Raw genomic sequence first — 21140 nt, forward strand, 5'->3', positions numbered from 1 at the left:
GTGTGCAGATCAACAATGGATAATATATCGAGTGCGGAGAGAGTATGAGCATGCAGCGTTTAAAGCGTGGAAGTACTGACCTTACTTTGAGTTTGATTCCATAAAAAGTGACAAAAACATTAGCGTCTGTTGTGCGTGGGAAGAAAACGTCTTTTTACAGCGAAAAAAACCCCTAAACTTCCGAACAAGCACGAGTGCGCTATGACGTAATGGGAAACTCACAGAGAAGCTCGCGGATTCTTCCACTGACCGCTGCGGCACACCTGCACCAGGGCAAACCTCCGCCTACGCCAGTCCTGCTTTACAGGTGAAAATAGAGCAACAGGACCGCTGAGTCTTTGATTTTATTTATTTTCTGCTGTGTTTTACTTGCATCTATGTGAAAGAGTGAGTGTAAACACAAAAATATTTTATTTTATGTGCTGGAATGTGCAGAAAATAGGTTTAAATGTTAAACAAATTTTTTCCGTCAGAGAATGTTGCATATAATTTAATTTTTGCTTGATGCATAAAGTTAAAAGATTAAAACTAATGAAACAAGTTTTAAAAAGAGACTTTTCCATTTGATTGCCTTTTGTATGATGGATTATGCAGAAAAAGTAGAATTGGGCTGAAAGATCTATCGCTTTATCACCTATTCAGGTTGTAAATCATGTTTTTAAAAAGTAACTAAGTAATTAATTACTTTTGAAAATAAGTAATCAATAAAGTAACAGGATTACTTTTTGGGGGAAGTAATCAGTAATTAGTTACTGATTACTTTTTTCAAGTAACTTGACCAACACTGCCCTCCACCAGTTTGGGGTTAAGTGGAAATAGGGAGACAGGACAAAACCAACTAAGAGAGAGAAGACTAAATTGTAATGACATACTGCAGTGGTAAAGAGTGAAAAGAGGTGCTCAGAGTATAAAAATTACAGTTAGTGGCTGTGAATAGAGCGGTGCTTCAACCATGTTTTTTCAGTAATTATGAAGAAGCAGCTTTAAAACTTAGCTTAACTTAGCATAAATACCAGAAATGGGGGAGCTAGCTAATCTGGCTCCAGATGAAAGTTTAAAGTTTAAAAGCCTCCCAGCACCTCTAGAGCTGATTAATTTACATCTGTGATGTTTAATAAAACATAAAAACTGAAAAATAACAACTACGCTTTGATGTTATATGATATTTGTTGTTTGACTGTAAGACAAGGACAAAATTAAATTGAACTGTACCGTTAAATCCAACATCAAATTGTAAATCGTATGCCCTCGTTGTAGCCATGAGCCATGAGTTCTGCCGCTAATGGAATAATTCTGTTTTTTAATGGGCAGTTTAATAAAAAAAATGATGGGGGAACACAGCAATTATCTGCATACCATTCCGAGTTCCCTGCTGGCTATAGAAATGGATCCCTCAGATAATTAGTCACAGGAAAACTGCCAGGCTTCTACTTTTATTCTACATCGACTTCATTTTACTGGTGATGCATAAGAGTGAGAGAGATGCAGTGTTGGAATACTAAAACTATTGCTGCTGCTTGCCAATTCTGATGAATGTTATTTGTGAAGAGATGGTGTTTCATATCGTAAAAGCAGAGGACATACATCAGTGCGATCTCTTAGGTGTGTGTGTGTGTGTGTCTGTGATGGCTGACGGAGCTTCTGTGAGTGACTAATAATGGCAGAATCAGGCTAGAGAGTCAAGTTTGATCAAAACGCCCAAATCGAACGGACACGAGTCTCCCAGTTGTCCAAACTCTCATATCATCTTCAGACAAAGTGCATCTATTCTGAAACTATTCTGAAATATTTACTGGCATCTGAAAGCAAAGACCAACAGTGAGCTGAGCTGTGAATTTCTTCTCTCCACTCTAACTGTCAGCGAGATTCTTGGGGATTTGTGTTTTAGAGAGGAGTTATAGGTTTGGGATGCACTGTCTGTCTCAGAAACTTTAAATCTAGGATGCGGCTTCTTACCTTCAGACTTAGCACCGCTTCTGCCAAAAGACTTTAAGCACCAAAACAGACTAAGAGTCAAAAAATAGGCATCTTGCCGTACTTTGCATTTAATGTGGAACACACCAAGTCTGTGAGTCTGTAGGCTCAAATTCTCTCTTCCAGTGTTTAATATTTAGTAACCAATTTTCCACTCTCTATATAATCCCTAGAAATCCATTAACATTTTAAAATGCTTCCCTCTGTTTTATGCCTCTTCTTCTTTTTCTTTTTTTTATTCTCCAGGTCAATGAAAATTCCATCAGTGTCATTAAAATGTAGAGAACAGGCATATAATTCACTTCACTGAGAGCGTGATCCATTGGGTTTTTATGGCCGAGGTACTGTCAGCCTCGCGGGAAATAGGAGCACAGCAGGAGAGGATGCTTCACGCTTGCTTATTATTTTTAGCCGACTGAGGACGATTGAAGGCACCCGTCCTTTTCAGAAATAAGGCGAACGAGTGTGCATGAGGTGCCACTAGACTTAATTTTCCCAGTACCCCCTTCAAAGCCAAGTATAAATAGCACGTGGTACATTGTCATTCGCTGCACGCAGGTAACACAAAGCTTAGCGCATTGCAGACTTTGATCTCTTAGTGCCTAAATGTTGTGTCAATTCACTCCTGGTTGACCTCTGAGGCGCCGCCCAAATGTCTGGCCTGTGTGTCCTTAATCAGCGTTCAGGGAGTCAGTGAATCACAGCGTTGCAGACACTGATGTGAACGAGTCGGGATGCCTGTTAGAGTTCATTCTAACATTTAGAGGAGAATGAAATACTGCTTTACATAAGAGGAAGCTTTTTTATGGCACCCTGCTGTGCCAGAGGAGTTTTATTGGTATGTTCAAAAAGGGCTGATGATTATTTATAGAAGGCTAACTGTGAAGAGCTTTGACTTATGTAACTCACTAAAGGTAAGGGGAAGAGTAAGGATATATAATTGCAATTATAGTAGAAACTGTAGAGTTCATTGTGCGCTTGTCTGCTGAGGAGATGATAAAACATTTGTGCTTTTTTTTTGTTTAGAGGTTGCAGAGGAGGTATTTTGAGCAAAAGGCATTTCCCCCTAATTTCCACTGTGTTAGCGAGAGGTGAAGAGAGGAGAGTGAGCGTGTGCGAGAGAGAGAGAGAGAGAGAGAGGGAGAGAGCAAATCTACGTCGTCACAAAGTCACATGACCGCTGAGTTTCCTTGGAGACAACAGCAGTGTAATAGTGAGATGCTCGCCTGCTCAGTTGAGGGCAGATTAGGCATCTGGCAACAGCAGCAATTGGATGTATTTTGCCAGCCAGACAGGTGCTTTCTCTCCTCACAGAGGTAAGTGTGGCGCCTCGCTTCCTGTCCTCAGACTGGAGCTCACCTTCAGGGTGGATTCTTTTTTTTTTTTAATGTGATTAAAAAAAAAAGAGGTAAACATTTTTCACATGCGCTGGGATTTTAGCCGGAGTGTTTGTCAGGGAGACTGGAAGGCAGCGCGTGGCCATTTAGTAGTGACACTTTTGCGTTCCTGTTTATCCTAATGCGTGATCCAGAAATTAGCAGTGCTGTGGTTGTGCAAACGGCCCCAGAAACAAATACTCGGACTTGCGTCTCTTACGACCCCATTAGGCAACTCTTGAGGGGCATAAACGTCTGAATGAATTAATAATTGTCTTCAAAAAGAACACACTGACCCCCTTGAGCACCCACGTTAATGCGAGGAGCATGCATTTAGAAGTACTGCTGCATTTTTTCATATATTTTGTGCTGATTTCTGTTTTTAGTAGCTGAGTAATATACAGAACTGCCTGTGCTGTTGATGCACTTTGTGGGGGGGTAAAGGTGGCTTTTTTGCACAATGTAGATATAAATAGTTTGATTTGGAAAAAAGAAAAAAGGAAAAGCTGATTGGACAAATAATCTTAATAAGACACAGTGCTCTACATTGCATTTTCTTTTATGTGGTAATGAGTGTTTTAAATAAAACTGTTACAACAGAATCAAAGCTGATAACTACACAAAGATACTGCGGATGCGTCTTCAAGGATTTGAAAATCAAATGCTTTCCTCTGCTGTTTTCTGTGTCGGATGTGAAGCTGAGAGGACCTGAGATGTGCAGAGTGATATTTCGGCGCGTTAATGAGACTCTGTGGTCCGGGGGTTTGGACTCCGATGAGTTTGCCACTGATTCAGCCGCCAGATGGACCCCACTGCTTTGTTTACTCTCACAAAAAATTACCTCCTACAATGTCACCTTTACTAGTTTTTCACAGACTTCCAGTTTAATTAGATCTCTTGTCTGCTGCTCTTGCTCTTGCTCATGTTAATTAGGTTTAAGCTAATAGCCCAAAAACATCTAATTCGCTGTTCCCGGAATAGTCAATTATTTTGCAACAATTTTAAGTTAACTGGAGTACAGCATGTTGCTTTTTTTCCTGCAACACACTCAGTGGTTTATAATGATCCTCCTGCTTCCCTCCTCACCCTCCTGGTACAGTTGGATTAAACTGAAGCCAGGATCGCTGATTCATGATTATTAATAAAATGCAAATGCCCTCTCCTCCATTCCCTGGTGACAAGCACCACAGACCTCTGCAGCGCAGCATTAAAGACCTCTAATCTTGTCTTTTAGTCAGCCGAAACCAGCGGCCAACAACATGAACGACACAATGCTCATGTCCTCTGGGGCACCTACTCCAACTAAAAGGTAAGCGACCCTCAGGCCTGGTGTCATTCTGAAGGTATAACATCTTTAAAAGATGACCAGACGTCACTTGCAGTTGCACACTCTGGCTGTCAGTTCTTCTAATCACAGGATTCAGATGGTTTCGGGTTTCCTCCCATCAGTGGAAATAACAGAGGGCAGTCAGTGAATCAAACTACAGATGTAATTTGTTCCTTCACACTTGACACACATTTCTTTTTTTTCTTTTTTTCTTTTTTTTTTTTTTGCATCCGAACAGCATTGCCTTGTGAGTAATTTTAGAGGAAAATTAGTTCCGCTGTCGTGAAGAATATGCGAGCACTCCTACTTAAAGGGCTGATTTGACAAATAGATTATGATAGAACTGGAGCCTTATCATGTAAGCAGATAGCAGGCGAGGGCCCCGTGAAAGCAGCCTAATTGTCCTCTTATTTCTGCCCCTCTCAGTTAAAGGCAACCTCAATTATTATTTACTCACAGTGCTAATGAACCATTGTGGTTATGAATTCAATAATGGAGAGCACTCCGAGGGAGCTGTAATGTATCTGCACTCTCTCTCGCAGGTCTGTGCTGGTTAAATTTTCCTTTTTGTGTTCACAATCTCTTTATCATATCTTTCCAGCAATTTGTGTTTGCAAGACAGGCACGTTAGCAGACACGCTACAGTCCACTGTAGAGAATGAATAGAGGCATGAATATCAAACCTATTTAGCATGCGGCGTTTGATTGAACTCTAAAGAATTTATTTAAGAATTCAGTGTGCAGTTTAATGAAGTCCTGTGGATGCTTTTTTTTTTTTTTAATCCACTTGTGTTTCTCCAGGCTGAGGTATCATACAATACTATGCCAAGGACCCTCGCAGCTGAAGGGCACCTTGTAAAAAAAGGGTCCAATGATGTGCAACTAGATTTAGCCCTAAACTGTGTTTTTAAAGAGACGTGTTAATATAAGCCTGTTTTTCTGTTTTAAAGATCAGTCACTTCACCTGGTAACAAAGTGTAAGTATTTAACCTTGCTGAAAGCAAAGTAGCAATCAATACCGGATTAGTTTTCTTTGCAAGATCAACATTTTGTGCAGTGCAGTCTTGTCTGTGTGGCCCGACGGTATCGAGATTACAGCTTGCATTGAGGGAAGCCGACAAGATAGGGTCACCCGAGGCTGTAAACAATACCTCACATCCAAACCTGTGGAGGTCAGTGGAAGACATTACGTTTTGCAGCATGGGCAGGCAGAAGGCGACACTCTCCTGAGATTTGCTTCATTGTGTGCATTGAAGAAGCCCGATAACCTTTGTCTTGACATTTTGCTCTGTGAGTCATGGCTGTATGGGAAGATGTCATGCACCGAAGATGCTGTTGCCTCGGAGGGGTCCTAACAACCACAAAGCTGCCATTTTTAGGGCAGGAATTGTGCACTGAGCCATTGTGACGCTTCTAAAATAGGTTGTGTTGTGAGTGGCAGTGAGGATATCAGTAGGCAGGTCAAAGTGGGTTCATATTATTGTATTTGATAATTGCGCAGCGCTAGCCTGCCTGCTTTTTTTTACTAAGGATGTACGAGTCAAAGATGTTACTGTTGAATAATGGAAAGCTCCTTGTGGCTCTGCTTCAGTTTGAAAGCCTCAAACTGAAAAGCAGCACCAGTGCAGTCCTTGTTTGTTGACTCTTTCAGATTTTTTACTGCAGGGAAACAAACAAAAGAAAAAACAGAAACAGAACTATAAGATGTCAGGGAAAAGAAAAAAACTGATGCTCTCTAAAAAAAAAAAATAGTGCGTGTTGTGCTCCTAGCCTCCATCACAGTGTGCTCTCTGATACTGTCTGCTCTGCTGACAGGGCATCTGCTCTCTTCCACATCTCCCTCTCACACAGCAATATCTCAGCATAAGCAAGCAAACCAACAGCCCACAATTTAGAACTTATTAGCCGCATTATAGCCGCAAAAAACAAAATGCTGTCTCAGACTTAAAGGGCATTAACTCAGAGTCAACTCACTATTGACCAAACGTCAGTATGAAAGCACTATTGACAAAGCAGCTGTAGTTATATGTGATTGATGAACTGCTATTGCTTGCTTAACATTGAAGTTGAGAATAATTTTCATGAAGCAGGCTTACCTGGTGTATTTAGTGAGTAAATGAAACGGAACAGATAGAGTTAGGTCCATACACATTTGGATAAAGGCACAATTCTTGTACACCGTCGTTGTATTTTTTTAGTCAAGCATTTAATATTAGACTGAAGTGCAGATTTTCAGCTTTAATTCAAGGGTTTTAAAATGTATACAGAATAATGGGCAGCTTTTTACAGGCTTGAACGTAATCGGACAAACTAACCTGATTTTAAATAAAATCAATGGCTGTCTGAGTTCTCGAACCAGTGGGAATCACCAAATGCTTCATTTCCTCACATGGCATGGCCTACCAGGCCTTTGCTGAGTCTCTGTGCATTCAGATTTGTATTTATTAACTAAAAAAACATGTTCTGTTGGGTTGAGATCAGGTGACTTATTTGGTCAGTGAACAATATACCATTTGTTTAACCTGAGAAACTGTTAGGTTGCTTCTGCAGTTTGCTTTGGGCCATTATCTATCTACTATAAAACACTGTCCTATTAGGCTGAATCTGAGCCGTGTACACCCATCACATTCGTACAAGTTCACCTTGGTTTCATCTGTCCAAGGAATTTTTTTTCAGAAGTGTGCAGGCTCTTTTAGACGTTTCCTCGCAAAGTGACCTTCTAGTTCTTGAGTGTAACCAGTGGTTTGCATCTTGTTGTGAGCCCCCTGTAATTATATGTGTGAAGGGTTCTCTTGATTATAGACTTCGACAATAATACACCTTCATCCCTGAGAGTGTTCTTGACGTAGGGTGTGAAATTTTCTTCTCTCTCTGATAGATTTTGATTTTTGGCTGATGATAGACTCCTTGAGTTGTTGCAGAATCTCTTTGGACCTGATATTGAGATTTCCATCGAAAAGCAGCCAAATGTTCAACACTTGGGATTTAGGCGTTAGATCTTTTATCCACTTAGATCGTTGTAAATAACCAGGAAACAGGCCTCACCTAGCCACAAAACTGCTCGTCATCCAATTGTCCATTTAATTCTGAGTCTCTGAAAATGGCAAACTATGTATAAATGGCTGAATGTCCTAAACAGATGATGCAAAACTTTTGAATTAAAGCTGAATGTCTTTATTTCAATGACATATTTAGTGTTTGGTTAAAATCCAATGTGATGGTGACCTAGGTAAAACTACAAACACTGCGTCATTGTTCAAAAACATATTAACGTCACTCTATCGTACTTATAGTGGTTGGCAAATGACCTAATGTAATGTTTTGCTGTTTTTTATGAAAATGGATGAATTTACTCTAAATCATATATATTGATATTAGTGCTGTAAACACTTGATATCCAAAATCTGTCACTTAAAAGTCATTTAGTCTTTATTTATAGGAGCGTCAAAGAAACCAGAAATCTGAACTCTGAGCCTGCCCACGCTGAGCTGAAATAGGTAAACATGACAGACACAGTGGTGTCTGAGAAATTGTGTTTGAGTAAAAATGCTTACAACTAAAATAAGTATCTGGGAAAGATGCCAGTTTGGAGCGCTTAAAGGTAGTTCATGCATCTCTGTCTGAAACCTGGCTCAGGCCATCAGGTGGTGCCAAGAAACTCCCTGAAGAACAAAACACTGGAGCTGCTTCCAGCCTGAAGATTCAACCCAAACGGCTCCCTGACGTATGTTAATGCCTTACTTTAATTCTACAAGAAACCTCAGACTCTGCCTGTGCTTTGGCCTGAGGACGAGAAGGTAAATTATTTAGAAAGTGCCCCACTTAACGAGACATTTTCAGAGATCTGGCTCAAAACGACTGCTATGACATGTTGGTTGAGTGATTTCTCCTCTAGTGGACCAAGTTTAATCTCCTCCAGTCAGGTGATAGTATCTAAAAATATGTCAAATCGTACAGTGACTATTTAATGATGTAATCAGTGAAATTATGGGAAAAAAACATTGAAAAAAATAGCTGAAATGATCTCAGTACACTAGCAGATTTATGTGTATAGATAAGATTCAAATACAAATGTTAATTAAGAGGCTGATTATCAGTCCTTTTGAGGCCGTGTGGTTGCTGATGCAGCGGGTTTGAAGCCAGATTGGGTTTAATGGTCTTAATCATCACTTACTCTCAGATAGCGCCCAACTCCATATCAGCTGTCCTTCACTCTTCACTGCAGACCGCCTGCCGAGAAAGAACAGCATATGTCCTGTCGTCTGTCCGCACCATATGCCACACCCATGGTCATTTAAAGTCTTGCGCCTTATTTGACATTTCCAGTCAGTGATGAAATGGCCAGAATGGGCATTGGCACAGTCACAAATGCATTTGGCATGCTGCATTCTCTCTTATCCATCACAGTTCATTGTTATGACCAATTACTGTACCTCAGACTGTCTATCAACACTGCAGTCAAAGCCAATTGTCCTTTGTAAGGTCGCCTTAATTATGAAGTTTTGTTTTCATGCAAATTATTTTATATAATCACTTGCGCCATGCAATTTTTTTTTGTTCCTTTCTACTTACATAAGCGCTTTTGACATTTGAGTCACTGTTGCTGTCTATGCTTGTGTGCACGCGTGCATGATGTGTCTTTCTATCTTTGACTTTGGGCAGTGTCTTGGAGAGTCCCAGCCGGCTAGATGAAGAGCACCGCCTCATTGCTCGATACGCTGCCCGCCTGGCAGCTGAGGCGGGCAACTCCACAGTGAGTATGAGACCCCATGGTGGGCATCAGTCACCCTGCATTTCAGATTTGATGCTTTGAAGTTTTTGTCAGGTTTTCTTCATCAGCACAGGGAACTTGGATTTTGAAACTGAAATGTGAGCTTTTATTTTCCATGACTTGTATTTGTTTTAGAAAGACTTAAGGAATTTTTACTTTTTGGCAGAGCGCTGTAGAGAAATAGGCAGGGCACATGGGGCAGTGAGCAGGGAAATGACTCAAGTTGAAGGTCAGCCAAGCTGGGAGTTGAACATGTTCAGGGCATTAAAATCTCTAAGCAATGGGAAACGTAGCCCTTACGTTGATGACTTTTCTAGAAATACAGTGAAGTAAGGAGCACATGTCATCTGATTAAAAGTTCTAGTCCTTTCTATGCTGGTAACATGTTAACAGCAAAGTGTGGCTCAAATATGCAACAAATACTCCTCAAGCCAGATTCCTTATCACAAATACACCAACTGCTGGGTCTGTTTACTCTGCAGCCAAACAAAATCAGGTTCTCTTAATAAAAACTGCTTTCTGATTTTATGCTCCACTAGTCGTGAGCTGGAAGAGTACAACTCTCTCCTTCTTAACTCTTTCATATTCCATTGCTACCTTTTAGAAATTTAAACATAAACCTCTCCAAGAAATGGAAAAAAATATGTTTTGAAGGCACATTTTGGTGAAGAAAAATGGTAACGAGGGTGACACATACATGCTTCAAAATAAAAAGCGCCCCGCTGGTTTCGCCAGCTGAACTCTTTTGTTGTGAAGCAGCAGCAGTAGATTTCTTTGTCACTGTTTGTTATATATGGAAGGGATAAAGCGACGCTGTGGTTCCTGTTTATGCTGAAACATAATAAGTCTCCAGCGGAGCATCATTACTGCTCGCTGTGGTCAGACGCGATAGCTGTTTGTATTTAACTTTTGTTCTCCCCACCGTGTTTTTAATACTGTTTTATGATAATTTTGTTTTTCAGCAACAATGTCCTCCAACAGATCTCAGTTTCAACTTTGATGCCAATAAGCAGCAGAGGCAGCTGATTGCAGAGCTGGAGAACAAAAACAGGTACAGCTTATCATGCGACCATTGTCATACATGTGTGACAGGTTTTGATTTGATTTTTTGGCTTGTTGGTGGTAAAGCAGTGATGCATGATTTTGTTGCACTCATTTGCTTTCTGTTACAGCCTTTAGTTGAGATGATGATTATATATGTGTGCTAAAAATATTACAACGGTGCACAGCGTGGCTAATCAAGCTGTTCCTTTGAAAGTTTCTCAGCCATCTGTAATATTAAAATGCTGCTTGCATGTGAATGCATTAGCAGTAAACCCATTATTAAATCTTTGTCCTTTGACTCATCTGAGTACAGTATGTAAACAATATGTGCTTTTCCTTTCACATTTTAAATCATTTCAAATGCAAGTTTTGCATTTAAGGTATTTTTAAACATGTGACAACACAGCATGAGTAATAAAGCTCACGTTTCGTCTCTGCTGTCTGCTATATTCAGAGAGATCCTGCAGGAAATCCAGAGGCTGCGTTTGGAGCATGAACAGGCCTCTCAGCCGACACCAGAAAAAGCCCAGCAGAACCCCACACTCCTGACCGAACTACGACTCCTCAGGTATCAACCTGCCGACACGATACATCACATATAACATCATCATTAAGGGGTCAAAAAGATAAAGAAATAAAAACAAACAAAACCTCAGGGCGGTTGTACCTTTTTGGACTGAACTCATTCTTTACGTAAAATTAATGTGTGCCTAATTAGGGAGCATTTGCTTCCACAACAGCATGGACATTTGTCTTGCTGGCAGGACACTGAGACCCTTGGGTTCAGTTGCTGGGAGAGAGTCACCCTGTGAGGACATGTTACAGCACTTTTTACCTTGAACGACTCCTTGATTGTGTCAACTGGCCTAAATAATGCATCAGAGGCAACATTGCAAGTCAACAGTTGTGCCAAAGGTTCAAATCACATCATCTTTTAATGTTTTATAGCTTAACTGTTTAGCTTCTAAATTAATCTTTAGTCATTCATCCATTTGTATCATGGGGTTTTTTTTTTTCAATTTTACTCCCCACGCGGACTCTTTTTGGCATGTTAGTGTTGATAATATTTTCATAATATGGTAATTATTAGGCAATTTCTGTCTTATGTCACGTAACCACATTGTTTCTTACTAGTAAACAGGTTTTCATATATTAATACGCTCTCTTAGTATGTTTGCTTTAGGGCAGACATCATCAAATGGTAAATATTTAACAGCACAGTGTTCTGTGTGGAGCTGTATTTGGACTGAGCAGATGTCCTATTGCATTTATACAGCCACAGGATGAAGAACAGATAACTGCTGCTTACAATCTGCAAATGTTTGTACGTTTCTTATAGGACAACTTTAGCCATACAAATGATTGCTACTGTGCTTTAATTTTTTTTTTCAATATACAGTTACATAGTATGGACACCAGGGGGTGATAAAGAGCCAGAAGCTGAATTGAAAAGAGGCCACAAGCAGTCACAGAGTCATGTTTTTATATATAAAAGAATTATTTTAGACCATTTTTGTGCATGTACTTTATGAAAAGCAGCAAATCAAAACTTTATCCTAAAACAGACCTCTGAACAACAAAGAGCTCATGAAGAATAAAAGGGAACACTGGGGCTTAATCATAGCAAGAACAGAAAAACACACTAGAGCCTTGTTATTTGGCATCCAGGAGTCTTTGTTTCCTGAATGCCAAAACGTGAAAGAACACATATTCTGATAGCATAGTGTTAGTGTCAGGGTGAGGGTTAATGGCTGGATTTGACCTTAATGGCTGTAGGTTGACACACTTGGTTTAAGGTGTGACATTGATGTCATTTTTTCAATATCGAGAAAACATATTACCTAATAATGCCGGTTATGGTGCACATACTTGATGCAAATGCCGTGGGACCTAAAGGCAAGTCTGTCTCCCAGACACAAAAATAATCCCCTCACTTAGCTGCTCTTCAGGAAGTGAATAAGTGTATAAAATAATTTGCTAATAGACTTTGATGAAGTCTCTGAAATAGACTTCATCTGAAATGCTTTCAGTTTCAGATGACACCGCCTTCTTTACAGAATATTTTCCAGGAATCTTTTGTTGTCTGTTTGGAGTTTAAAGCAAAGCACTGGTGTAAGATTATGCCTTACAAATAAAACAGGAATGCATAAATCTTTTGTTTTCCTCCTTCCTCGGCAGACACAGGAAGGATGAGCTGGAGAGGCGCATGTCAGCCTTGCAAGAGAGCAGGCGGGAGTTGATGGTGCAGCTGGAGGGTCTCATGAGGCTGCTAAAGGTAAAACTTTCACCTGCTTGGAGAAGATTTATCTTCAAGTAGGGATATATAATAACCCAGAACAGAACAGATATTAACTGTCCTAAATCTGCTGTTATTCTTTTATATTTCACAGGTTTTATCAATGATATTCTACCTTACATAATTAGGCTTTATTTGATGAATTGAAAATTTCCTTAAGTCTTCAAAACCAAGACAGCAGTAATCTTATGTAAACGTGCCATGTGGTGCATGCAGAAACCCCTTTCTTCTTCTTTTATTGCTTTAATTCTGTTGCTCTCACTCTCCTTGCTCTCTCACTCTCTGCTTACCTTTGCTGGCTGATAGGATGAGGAGCAGAAGCAGGCTGTAAGTTGCCCTTAATTCAGTTTGCAAGGCTCAATACCTGCTCTAGTCACATCACTTAGTCCACTGCTCCCCTCTCCACACAGATGTGATTGAAGGAAGCGTTTATAATAGGTTTTAAGACGACTGTTAAGAAAGATGATAGGATTCCACTACCTAACATGATTACACTGATCTAGTTGTCAAACTTGATTCTGCTCCACCACTTCCTTGTTAGCTTCATGCCAGTGCGGTAGAGGCACAATCTTTAAAATTTGTTTTCTAACCCAGGCGAGTTGAGAGAACTGTGTTTTTCTTGGTCCAAATGTCAGGGACCTGTTCCTTTCATTGGCGCTAACAAACTCACTTCTAATATGACTGCAGTCTGGCTGGCCATCTGCTGCCTGGCACGGAGCCATCAACCCAGGCCTGCAACAGTCCCAGAGACACACACTGATCCTTTCTCTATGAGATATAGCTCCCAACTCAGCACAAGCCCCACATGCACACCTACGCATGGTTCTCATTAACCCTGTGAATGCAGTAAAGGTGTACTATAGACAGACAAGATAAAGCCAATCAGTATAGCTTTACCACAAGTCTTTCTTTTTTTTTGGGGGGGGGGGGGGGGGGTTGTGGCTTTTAGCCAATATTTTGTTTGTTTGTTTGTTTGTTTGTTCTCCCAGTAAGGATTAAGTTCTTTTGGTCACATCTGTGTCAAGATTTATTTCATTAGAAGTCACCTTTAGAAACAAAAAGGTTTCCTAAAGCTGCAATCTGTGATCCCAATAGAGCATCATCTATTTAAACTGGTTGTTCGAGAATTTGATTAGTTGATGTTAGGCTGATATTTAGGTTTCTTTGTTTTTTTATCTTCTTTCTGTAGAATCACTAAAGGTTAGCAAGCATAGATTCCATGTTTTTCGCTTATTATGCTTCTGGAAGAAGATGACACCGGTCAGCTAGTGTCTTTGTACCTGCCAGGGTCAAACACATAAATATCAGAAATCAGTCCTGATGTAAATGTAGCCAGTCTCTTCTTTAAGCTTATCTGGTTGTATACCTCTCCAATTTCAACTTTGCTACTATTTTTAGAGTGCTCCCTGGAAGTTGTGCTCTACCCTCTTGCATGTGAACTTTCAGCATGTGGTTCCTACGTTTGGAGGTTAGGTAATGTGCTGATGATTACCGTAACTATCATAAATGGTTTTATCCATTGCAGTCACAGTCTGGAGGCTCCCCTCACTCTTCTCCCAGCCACGGTGCGGGCTGCTCAATGCCTATGCCCATACGTTCCACCTCGGCTGGGTCCACCCCAACTCACACACCACAGGACTGCCTGGCAGGTGTGGGAGGGGATGTGCTGGAGGCCTTTGCTCAGGGTTCGTCTGAAACCAGTAAAACAAAGAGGATTTGAAGCAGATTATACTTACACAAAGTTACACTCCAAGACTGGTCATTTGATGTCTTCTCCGTTCTCTGTTCCTCAGGTGTGCCTAGAAATCTTCGGAATGATCTTTTAGTTGCTGCTGACTCAATCACAAACACCATGTCGTCACTGGTGAAAGAGCTTCACTCAGGTTAGTCTAGACAAAATAGGTTTTTAGCTTTTTTTTCTTCCTCTTCGCCTTCAGTCCTTTTTTCTTATCTTAAAAAAGGCACTTCTGTGTTCTTTCTGCTATATTTTAGCCTTTTGTGCCCAAGTATTTACATAAGGAACTGCTGTCACTAAAATGTAGTTCTTGTTTTTTAAAGTGGACGATGCCGCAGAGGATGAGGAGACCAACATGAGGAATGGTGGAGACAGAGGTAAGTCTGGTAATAGTAATTATAACGATTGGCCAGGATCAAAATATGCAATATTTGGTTTCTTTTCTGTTGCAACATAAAATCAATCAAAATTTGACAGGATAATATAAAATTACTGCAGAAACAGCAGCTTTTGATGACAATGACTGTGTTGTTTCTTCATTTGTTGGATTTGAATGATTGGCTCCGACTAAATATTTGCATGGCACCTATATCAGCCAAGAAAAATATACTTGTTTGGCTCTTCGAACTGGGCTCCTTCTGTCACACTTCATCCAAAAGCAGCGATGCACTGTGGCGTATTGCCACATTCTTTTTTTTCTTTTTAAAAAAAAAAACAACTAATTCATCTAGACTCTTCGGGCTGTCAACAAGCTCTTCTGTTTGTGTATCCAGGCACAGTGAGATTACAGAAGCACTGAGGGAAAGAGAACACCATCCCATCCTGTAAGGACATACAGTCATTAACTGGGAAGAATCAGCAACAATAACAAGAACCCCCCTGGCATTAGCACGTAGAGTAATGCATGCTGTAATCTAACGGGATTTCACTATGTGAAAAAAAAAAGTTTCTTCGCACCTTGCTGGTAGCAAGATGTGTATAATTAGCAAGTATGTATGTTGTCCTGTAAACAAAAACTGCTGTAATTACCCAATGATTTCCCTCATGACTGCTAAGGAATGGCTTGCTGTGCTTTCTCTCCCAACTGTTCCACCGCAGCAGATCATCTGTATATAAGATTCTGTACACACATGACCTTGGGAATGCCCCAACATGAAGGCGACCTGCTGTCACCACATGTTCCCTGTCATTGCTTTTTGTATGATTAGCACTAGCATTTCTTTTTTTCTGTTTTGATATTTTTTGCATGACGTTGCACTCGTGTCTTGATAAAGGTACTGTACCACACTATGCCAGCTCTTTGTGGGTTTATGATGACAGCTGGAGTGTCAGAAGTGTCCTGCCTCAGAATTCATGCTGAGTGTGTTTACCTGCACATCTGTATTCTGCCACTCTAGTCTCCAATAGCAAAGACGCTCTATGCTCTGGTCACAGCCTGGAGAAAAGCTTCATATTAAGGAATATTTCATTTCCTTTCTCGTAGTGCTATGAAAGGATTAAGCTGGGACAAAATTAGATTAATCTAGTATAAAAGCCGGAGGAGGGTTAGCTGGTCTGTCAGAAGCCATTGGCCTGGCAATCAAGAATCACAAAAACAAAATACTAGCTAACTTAGCTGGGAAAAATAAAATAAAATCACTAGATTTGGTTGTTTTTTCTATTTTTCTTTCAACGAATATTTAAAAGCAAGCAAAACCAAGTTAGCTGTTGAGCACCCGCTTCTAGCCAAGAATACTGGCTTAAGCCTGACTCACACAGGTCTAGAAACCAGTCAACGAGCCCCTGGTTGCTAATTGAAACTAGTTGCACATAAGGTGATGCATCAAAAACCTTTATCTGGCTACCTGTAGTTTGCAATGGAGATGGTAATTTGTCTGCAAGCAACAGTGATGCTGTGAAAAGTGTGAGAAAAAAAAATATCAAAGTTTCCTTATCGTCTGCAACTAACACATTTCAAAAGGCACAACTTTTACTTTGACGGCATAAGTTCTCCATTTCTGGTTTCTGTTTTACTATAAACAGTTTCGCTACAGCTTGGTGAGTAGTTTGCAAATGTTTGCAGACAAGTCTTTCATGCAAACTGCTGGTGACCATGGCAACCTTTCAGCGACCACGGTGATTGCAAGGATTGCTATTGTCCTGCATTTACCTTCCAGACCAGAGTACACATCTGACACTGATTTTGATTTTCTCCTTTTGGCAAGAAAGCAAGCAGGTGTAGTTTCCACAAGGCTGAATTTTTCCTTTAATCGTTTAAAAAAATCTTGGAATGAATAAGGAATAGCATGGAACTTTTACCACTGTTGTTTCCAGAATATCAGGAGCATGTAAACACACTCGATGAGTCTATACTATTCTGCTGCTAATGTGCTCTCAGTGAGCAAACCCTTGCAAATAAAGAGGGCTGTGCGCTTACAAACCGAGGGGCTGCTCTATACACAATAATGAGCCAAGCCTTGTTTCCTCCCAGTGAAAACTGAACCACCTGAAGGGCATTGTACTGCTCAGCACAGCATGGTGCCTCCTTGCAAATGACACTGACTAGCTGGTAGCCTCAGTATTTATTGTTTAAAGCAGTGTTTCCCAGCCACTGTGCCACGGCACATAGGTGTGCTGTAAGAAATGATCAGGTGTGCCGTTATCTGTTTCCACCTGATTAGTACTCAGCGACTGGCAGAACTACTGTATTACATTCTGTTCCAGTAGAGGGCAGTATAACTGGCTGCTCTAATTAAATGGGTTGCTGTAGTAGTGGTCAGAAGAAAGCAAAAAAGGTATACTGGGGACAAACCAAACCAATTCCGCTATGGCCGGTGCCGGGGAAAATGATCAATATGCTTTTTGTGACATTTTTGTTTGGTGGTGTGTCGTGTGATTTTTCTAATGGGGAATATGTGCCGTGGCTCCAAAGGGTTGGGAAACACTGGTTTAAAGTATAGAGAAGCACCTCAGGATGTTAAATAGTAATGAATTAGGCACTGACTTTTAGTTTTGAGTTATAAAATTTGAGGATTTAAGGTTTTAGTGAGCAAGTAGATAATGTTTTAATAGCTTTATTTTGTTATTTCGAGAATATTGACAATGTGTATGTGCAATGAAGGTAGGTGCTCAGGGACTGCAGAGGTAATTTAGGTGAAATGTGATGGTAACATGAAGAAATCTTTTGCCACAAACTAAGATCAATGTTAATTGAAGATGGAGGATTTAACTGCAGAATAGTGCAGTTGTGGTCACTGGCTTTGTTGAAGTTTCCCAAAATAGTTTCACATTCTACCAAGTCAAGTTTGTTTTATTTATTGGATTCGAAGAAAAGGAGATTTCAGTGAAGCATGTTGTTGAATATAGTTTGTCTGTGTGTGAATTTGTACTTTTTGTGGAAAAGCAGAGTGATTCGCCTGTTAAGGAGGCAGCTGTTAACATGAAAGGAAGTTTATCCTACGTCACTAGTAGAGTGAGTCTCAGTTAATTTTACATTTTTGTCTAGCTCACTGTTTTGTCCTTCAGAGTAGCCTTTCATCTCATATGAAAACAGGCAACGTCGGGTTTTTAAGTAAATGCTTGATTGGTAAACGTTGGTGAGCAGTTTAAGAGGGATGTGTTCAGTCCCAGAAAGAAGCGCAGGGTAAAGTCTGCCTCAGTTAAACTACAAAAAGTGTGATCTATTTATTTACATTTTTTTTTCTGCTTTGAGATTTGTAAATTAAGCCTGTGCTATAAGCTAAGTATAGGGTTTGAACAACCTGTTACACTGTGTCAAGAAAAACAACAAAAAGACACTCCTCTGTTATTGTTGTTCTTAATGTGACGTTTTTCATTAAGTTCTCTTTTCTGCTCTGCGTTATCATTACTGTTATTATGGTTTACAATATTAGTGGAGTATCGTTATTGTAATGATTTTGTTGGAATAAGGATTCACTTGTATAATTGCCCAAATATAATATATAGCAGGTGCCGTAAAGTACAATTCTGGGACCCCTGCTGTCAAAAAGTTCGTCCGGCGTCAAAGGTCCCAAAATTACAAAACTGCACAGGTAAAAATTTAGCGAGTTCCTGTCTTCCCCGTCATTTCAACCATGCATTCCGGTGCAAAATTGAGCTTTCCGTTTGTTCTTTCAGTCCGTGCCTGTAGCTGTTCTGTAGAGTGCTGTACAAAGTAACCATTCAGCAAATACTGTCAGCCTTTATGTCTGTTTTAGCTTTTGATTTTATTTATTTATTATGTTCTGGGGGAAACTTACTCATGCTCAGCCTTTACATTTGTGCCAAACTGTTTGCAGACATTGTGTGTCAAATTCCAGGTATATATCAAAGTATATCTGCATTAGTACGTTGTTGTTCATAGTTTATTCACAGAATGCCTGAAGATGTTCGTATTTAATGATTTCATCTGCTGGGGAAAAAAAAATCCCCAAACAAAAACAAACTCATATTAAATATTTCAGAAAAAAAGATAATTTAAAAAACCACACACACACATTCCAGATCTACTGATAGAGAGTCACTGATGTCATTTTAACCAACGCAGAGGCAATACTGTATGTACATACCCTGTCAGACCAAACTCGGGGTAATACAATTATAACATAGCTGGTCACACAGAGGTGCATACATCGTGATCCTTTTAATGTTTGCAGAGAGACAATGTGTAACGAGGACAACCTCGGCGACAACGCTCCCCTGATGTTATTTATCTATGTATGTGTTCTGTATGGTTATGCTTCTGGTACCCATTGTTTCTCATGTTGATTTTACAAAACAGAGTTTTATGTCACAAAGCCACTGTCTTTTGTAAATAAATCAAATGTGAGATATATTAAAAAGATTTAAAATATGGCTGCGGCTGGTCACGTTTTTTTATTTATCATCACTCGATGCATACATCAGCTATCATTGGTGGCAAGTAACATGTACTCTCTGGCAAATGCTCATTAACATGCATCTCTAATGAGCCAAGCACACGGCAGCAACTTAATGCATTTATGCATGTAGACATAGTCAAGATGACGTGCTGAAGTTCAAACTGAAGCGATTTAGGTGACTTGGTTGTTGTTGCCAGGCTGGTTTGAGTGTTTCAGAAACTGCTGGCCTGTCGTCTTTTTCTCACACAACCATCTCTAGGGTTTACAGAGAATGGTCAGGAAAAGAGAAAATATCCAGTGAGTGGCAGTTTTCTGGGAGAAAATGCCTTGTTGATGCCAGAGGTCAGAGGAGAATGGTCAGACTGCTTTGAGGTGACAGTAAAGCAACAGTAGCTCAACTAACCACTCGTTGCAAATGAGGTATGCAGAAATTTGCATACAGCATGTCTTACCTAGACGCAGATGGGTTACAGCAGCAGAAAACCACACTGGGTGCCACTCATGTCAGCTAAGAACAGGAAACTGAGGCTACAATTCACACATAATGGAAGCATCATTCATAGCAACTCTCATCACTATTAATTTATAGTGAATGTTCTTACAAAAATCTCATTCACTAATTTTAGTTAGTGTTTCATTGCTGAATTGTACATAGCAGTATTATTATTTTTAATTAGACTACGTTCTCCAGCATTAATTATACCAATTAAAAGAATGGGGCAGTAAAAGTCTTGGGTTTCATTGTAACATAGAAACATTAAGATAACTGCCTTTGAATCCTGAAATGTACTTGCAAGTTTGTTGCAGTGCAAATGTTGAGTTGGGTTTCTTTGATCACTTTTTTTGTCTAGTTTGATGTTCACACTTGTAAATGAGGTCATTCTTACACATTTAAAGTATTACTTCCTTTATTTCAATGCATTAGTGGTGAAGACACATGCTATTATGCTATTTTAACATGTATTTCACTTAATACAGGAAGTATAGAGTTCAAGGAAACAGAAACTTTGCAAGTAATGTTGGTCACATCCCTTTTATTTAATATGCACTTCATTCATGTAGAGTAGATTAAAAAAAACGTTTACTCCAATGTGTATCTAAGGACAAATCATCACTTGCTGTCTTATGAGTGTTTCATCCTTTGTTAATATAGGTAAGTCTACAGTGTAATATCCATCCATATTTTACTTGTTTAACAGGCTATTTTCTTTACATCTCAGTTACTGCTTGTTTCGCCAACCTTACACAAGTATTTCCAAGTTGCAGACACAAGAAAGTGTGAGTACCCTTGATTTTAATCTTTTATGTGCAACCACCTTTTCAGCATCTTCTTTTAAACAAGAAGCAGAGAAACAGAATAACCCAGCAAAAAATGAAGCCCACCAAACTCTAAATCAAAAAGAGTGTGGCCTTTTTCCCAATACTTCAGGCGTAGATCATATCAAAAGCTATGAAGCTGACATGAGGTCAGGACACTGTGACCTCTCAGTATCCTCCTCTTGGGGTTTCCACGAATAGACAAAGGGTGTCCACTAGCCAGCAGCACGCTGCTTATGTCTGTAGGTCATGTGCCATCGTCTTGCTGCTGCTATCCTCAGATGAACCACTCAGTCCCAATGACACTATGAGAAAGAGGAGCCATTGCTACTTCCATATCAGTGAACCACATCTGCCAACTACGCACACATGTCCTCTCTTCCTCATTGCCCATGAAAAGCCTTCAAGCTGCCCCAAAGGGATTTGTTCGGTGAACATTTA

At 40.0% G+C, this 21140-nt stretch overlaps 1 protein-coding gene across 5 annotated transcripts in view; it reads left to right on the forward strand.

The window, feature by feature from the left end:
* Window positions 1-19356, forward strand: part of dtnbb (dystrobrevin, beta b) — a 39315-nt gene extending 19959 nt beyond the window's left edge. For 2 of the 5 annotated variants that reach the window (XM_004540225.3, XM_004540226.3), the window contains exons 11-20: window positions 4585-4659; window positions 9340-9430; window positions 10411-10499; window positions 10947-11060; window positions 12671-12767; window positions 13095-13115; window positions 14314-14473; window positions 14582-14671; window positions 14847-14900; window positions 15297-19356. In XM_004540225.3, the coding sequence (XP_004540282.1) occupies window positions 4585-4659; window positions 9340-9430; window positions 10411-10499; window positions 10947-11060; window positions 12671-12767; window positions 13095-13115; window positions 14314-14473; window positions 14582-14671; window positions 14847-14900; window positions 15297-15322 (817 nt within the window). In that variant the 3' untranslated portion in view covers window positions 15323-19356. The remainder of the gene's footprint in view (window positions 1-4584; window positions 4660-9339; window positions 9431-10410; window positions 10500-10946; window positions 11061-12670; window positions 12768-13094; window positions 13116-14313; window positions 14474-14581; window positions 14672-14846; window positions 14901-15296) is intronic. The other 3 variants (XM_076877367.1, XM_004540228.3, XM_076877368.1) reach the window with 3 other exon arrangements.
* The last annotated feature ends 1784 nt before the right edge of the window (window positions 19357-21140 follow it).

The sequence above is a fragment of the Maylandia zebra genome, linkage group LG19 (genome assembly GCF_041146795.1).
Source record: "Maylandia zebra isolate NMK-2024a linkage group LG19, Mzebra_GT3a, whole genome shotgun sequence".
In the NCBI taxonomy this organism is placed as follows: Eukaryota; Metazoa; Chordata; class Actinopteri; order Cichliformes; family Cichlidae; genus Maylandia; species Maylandia zebra.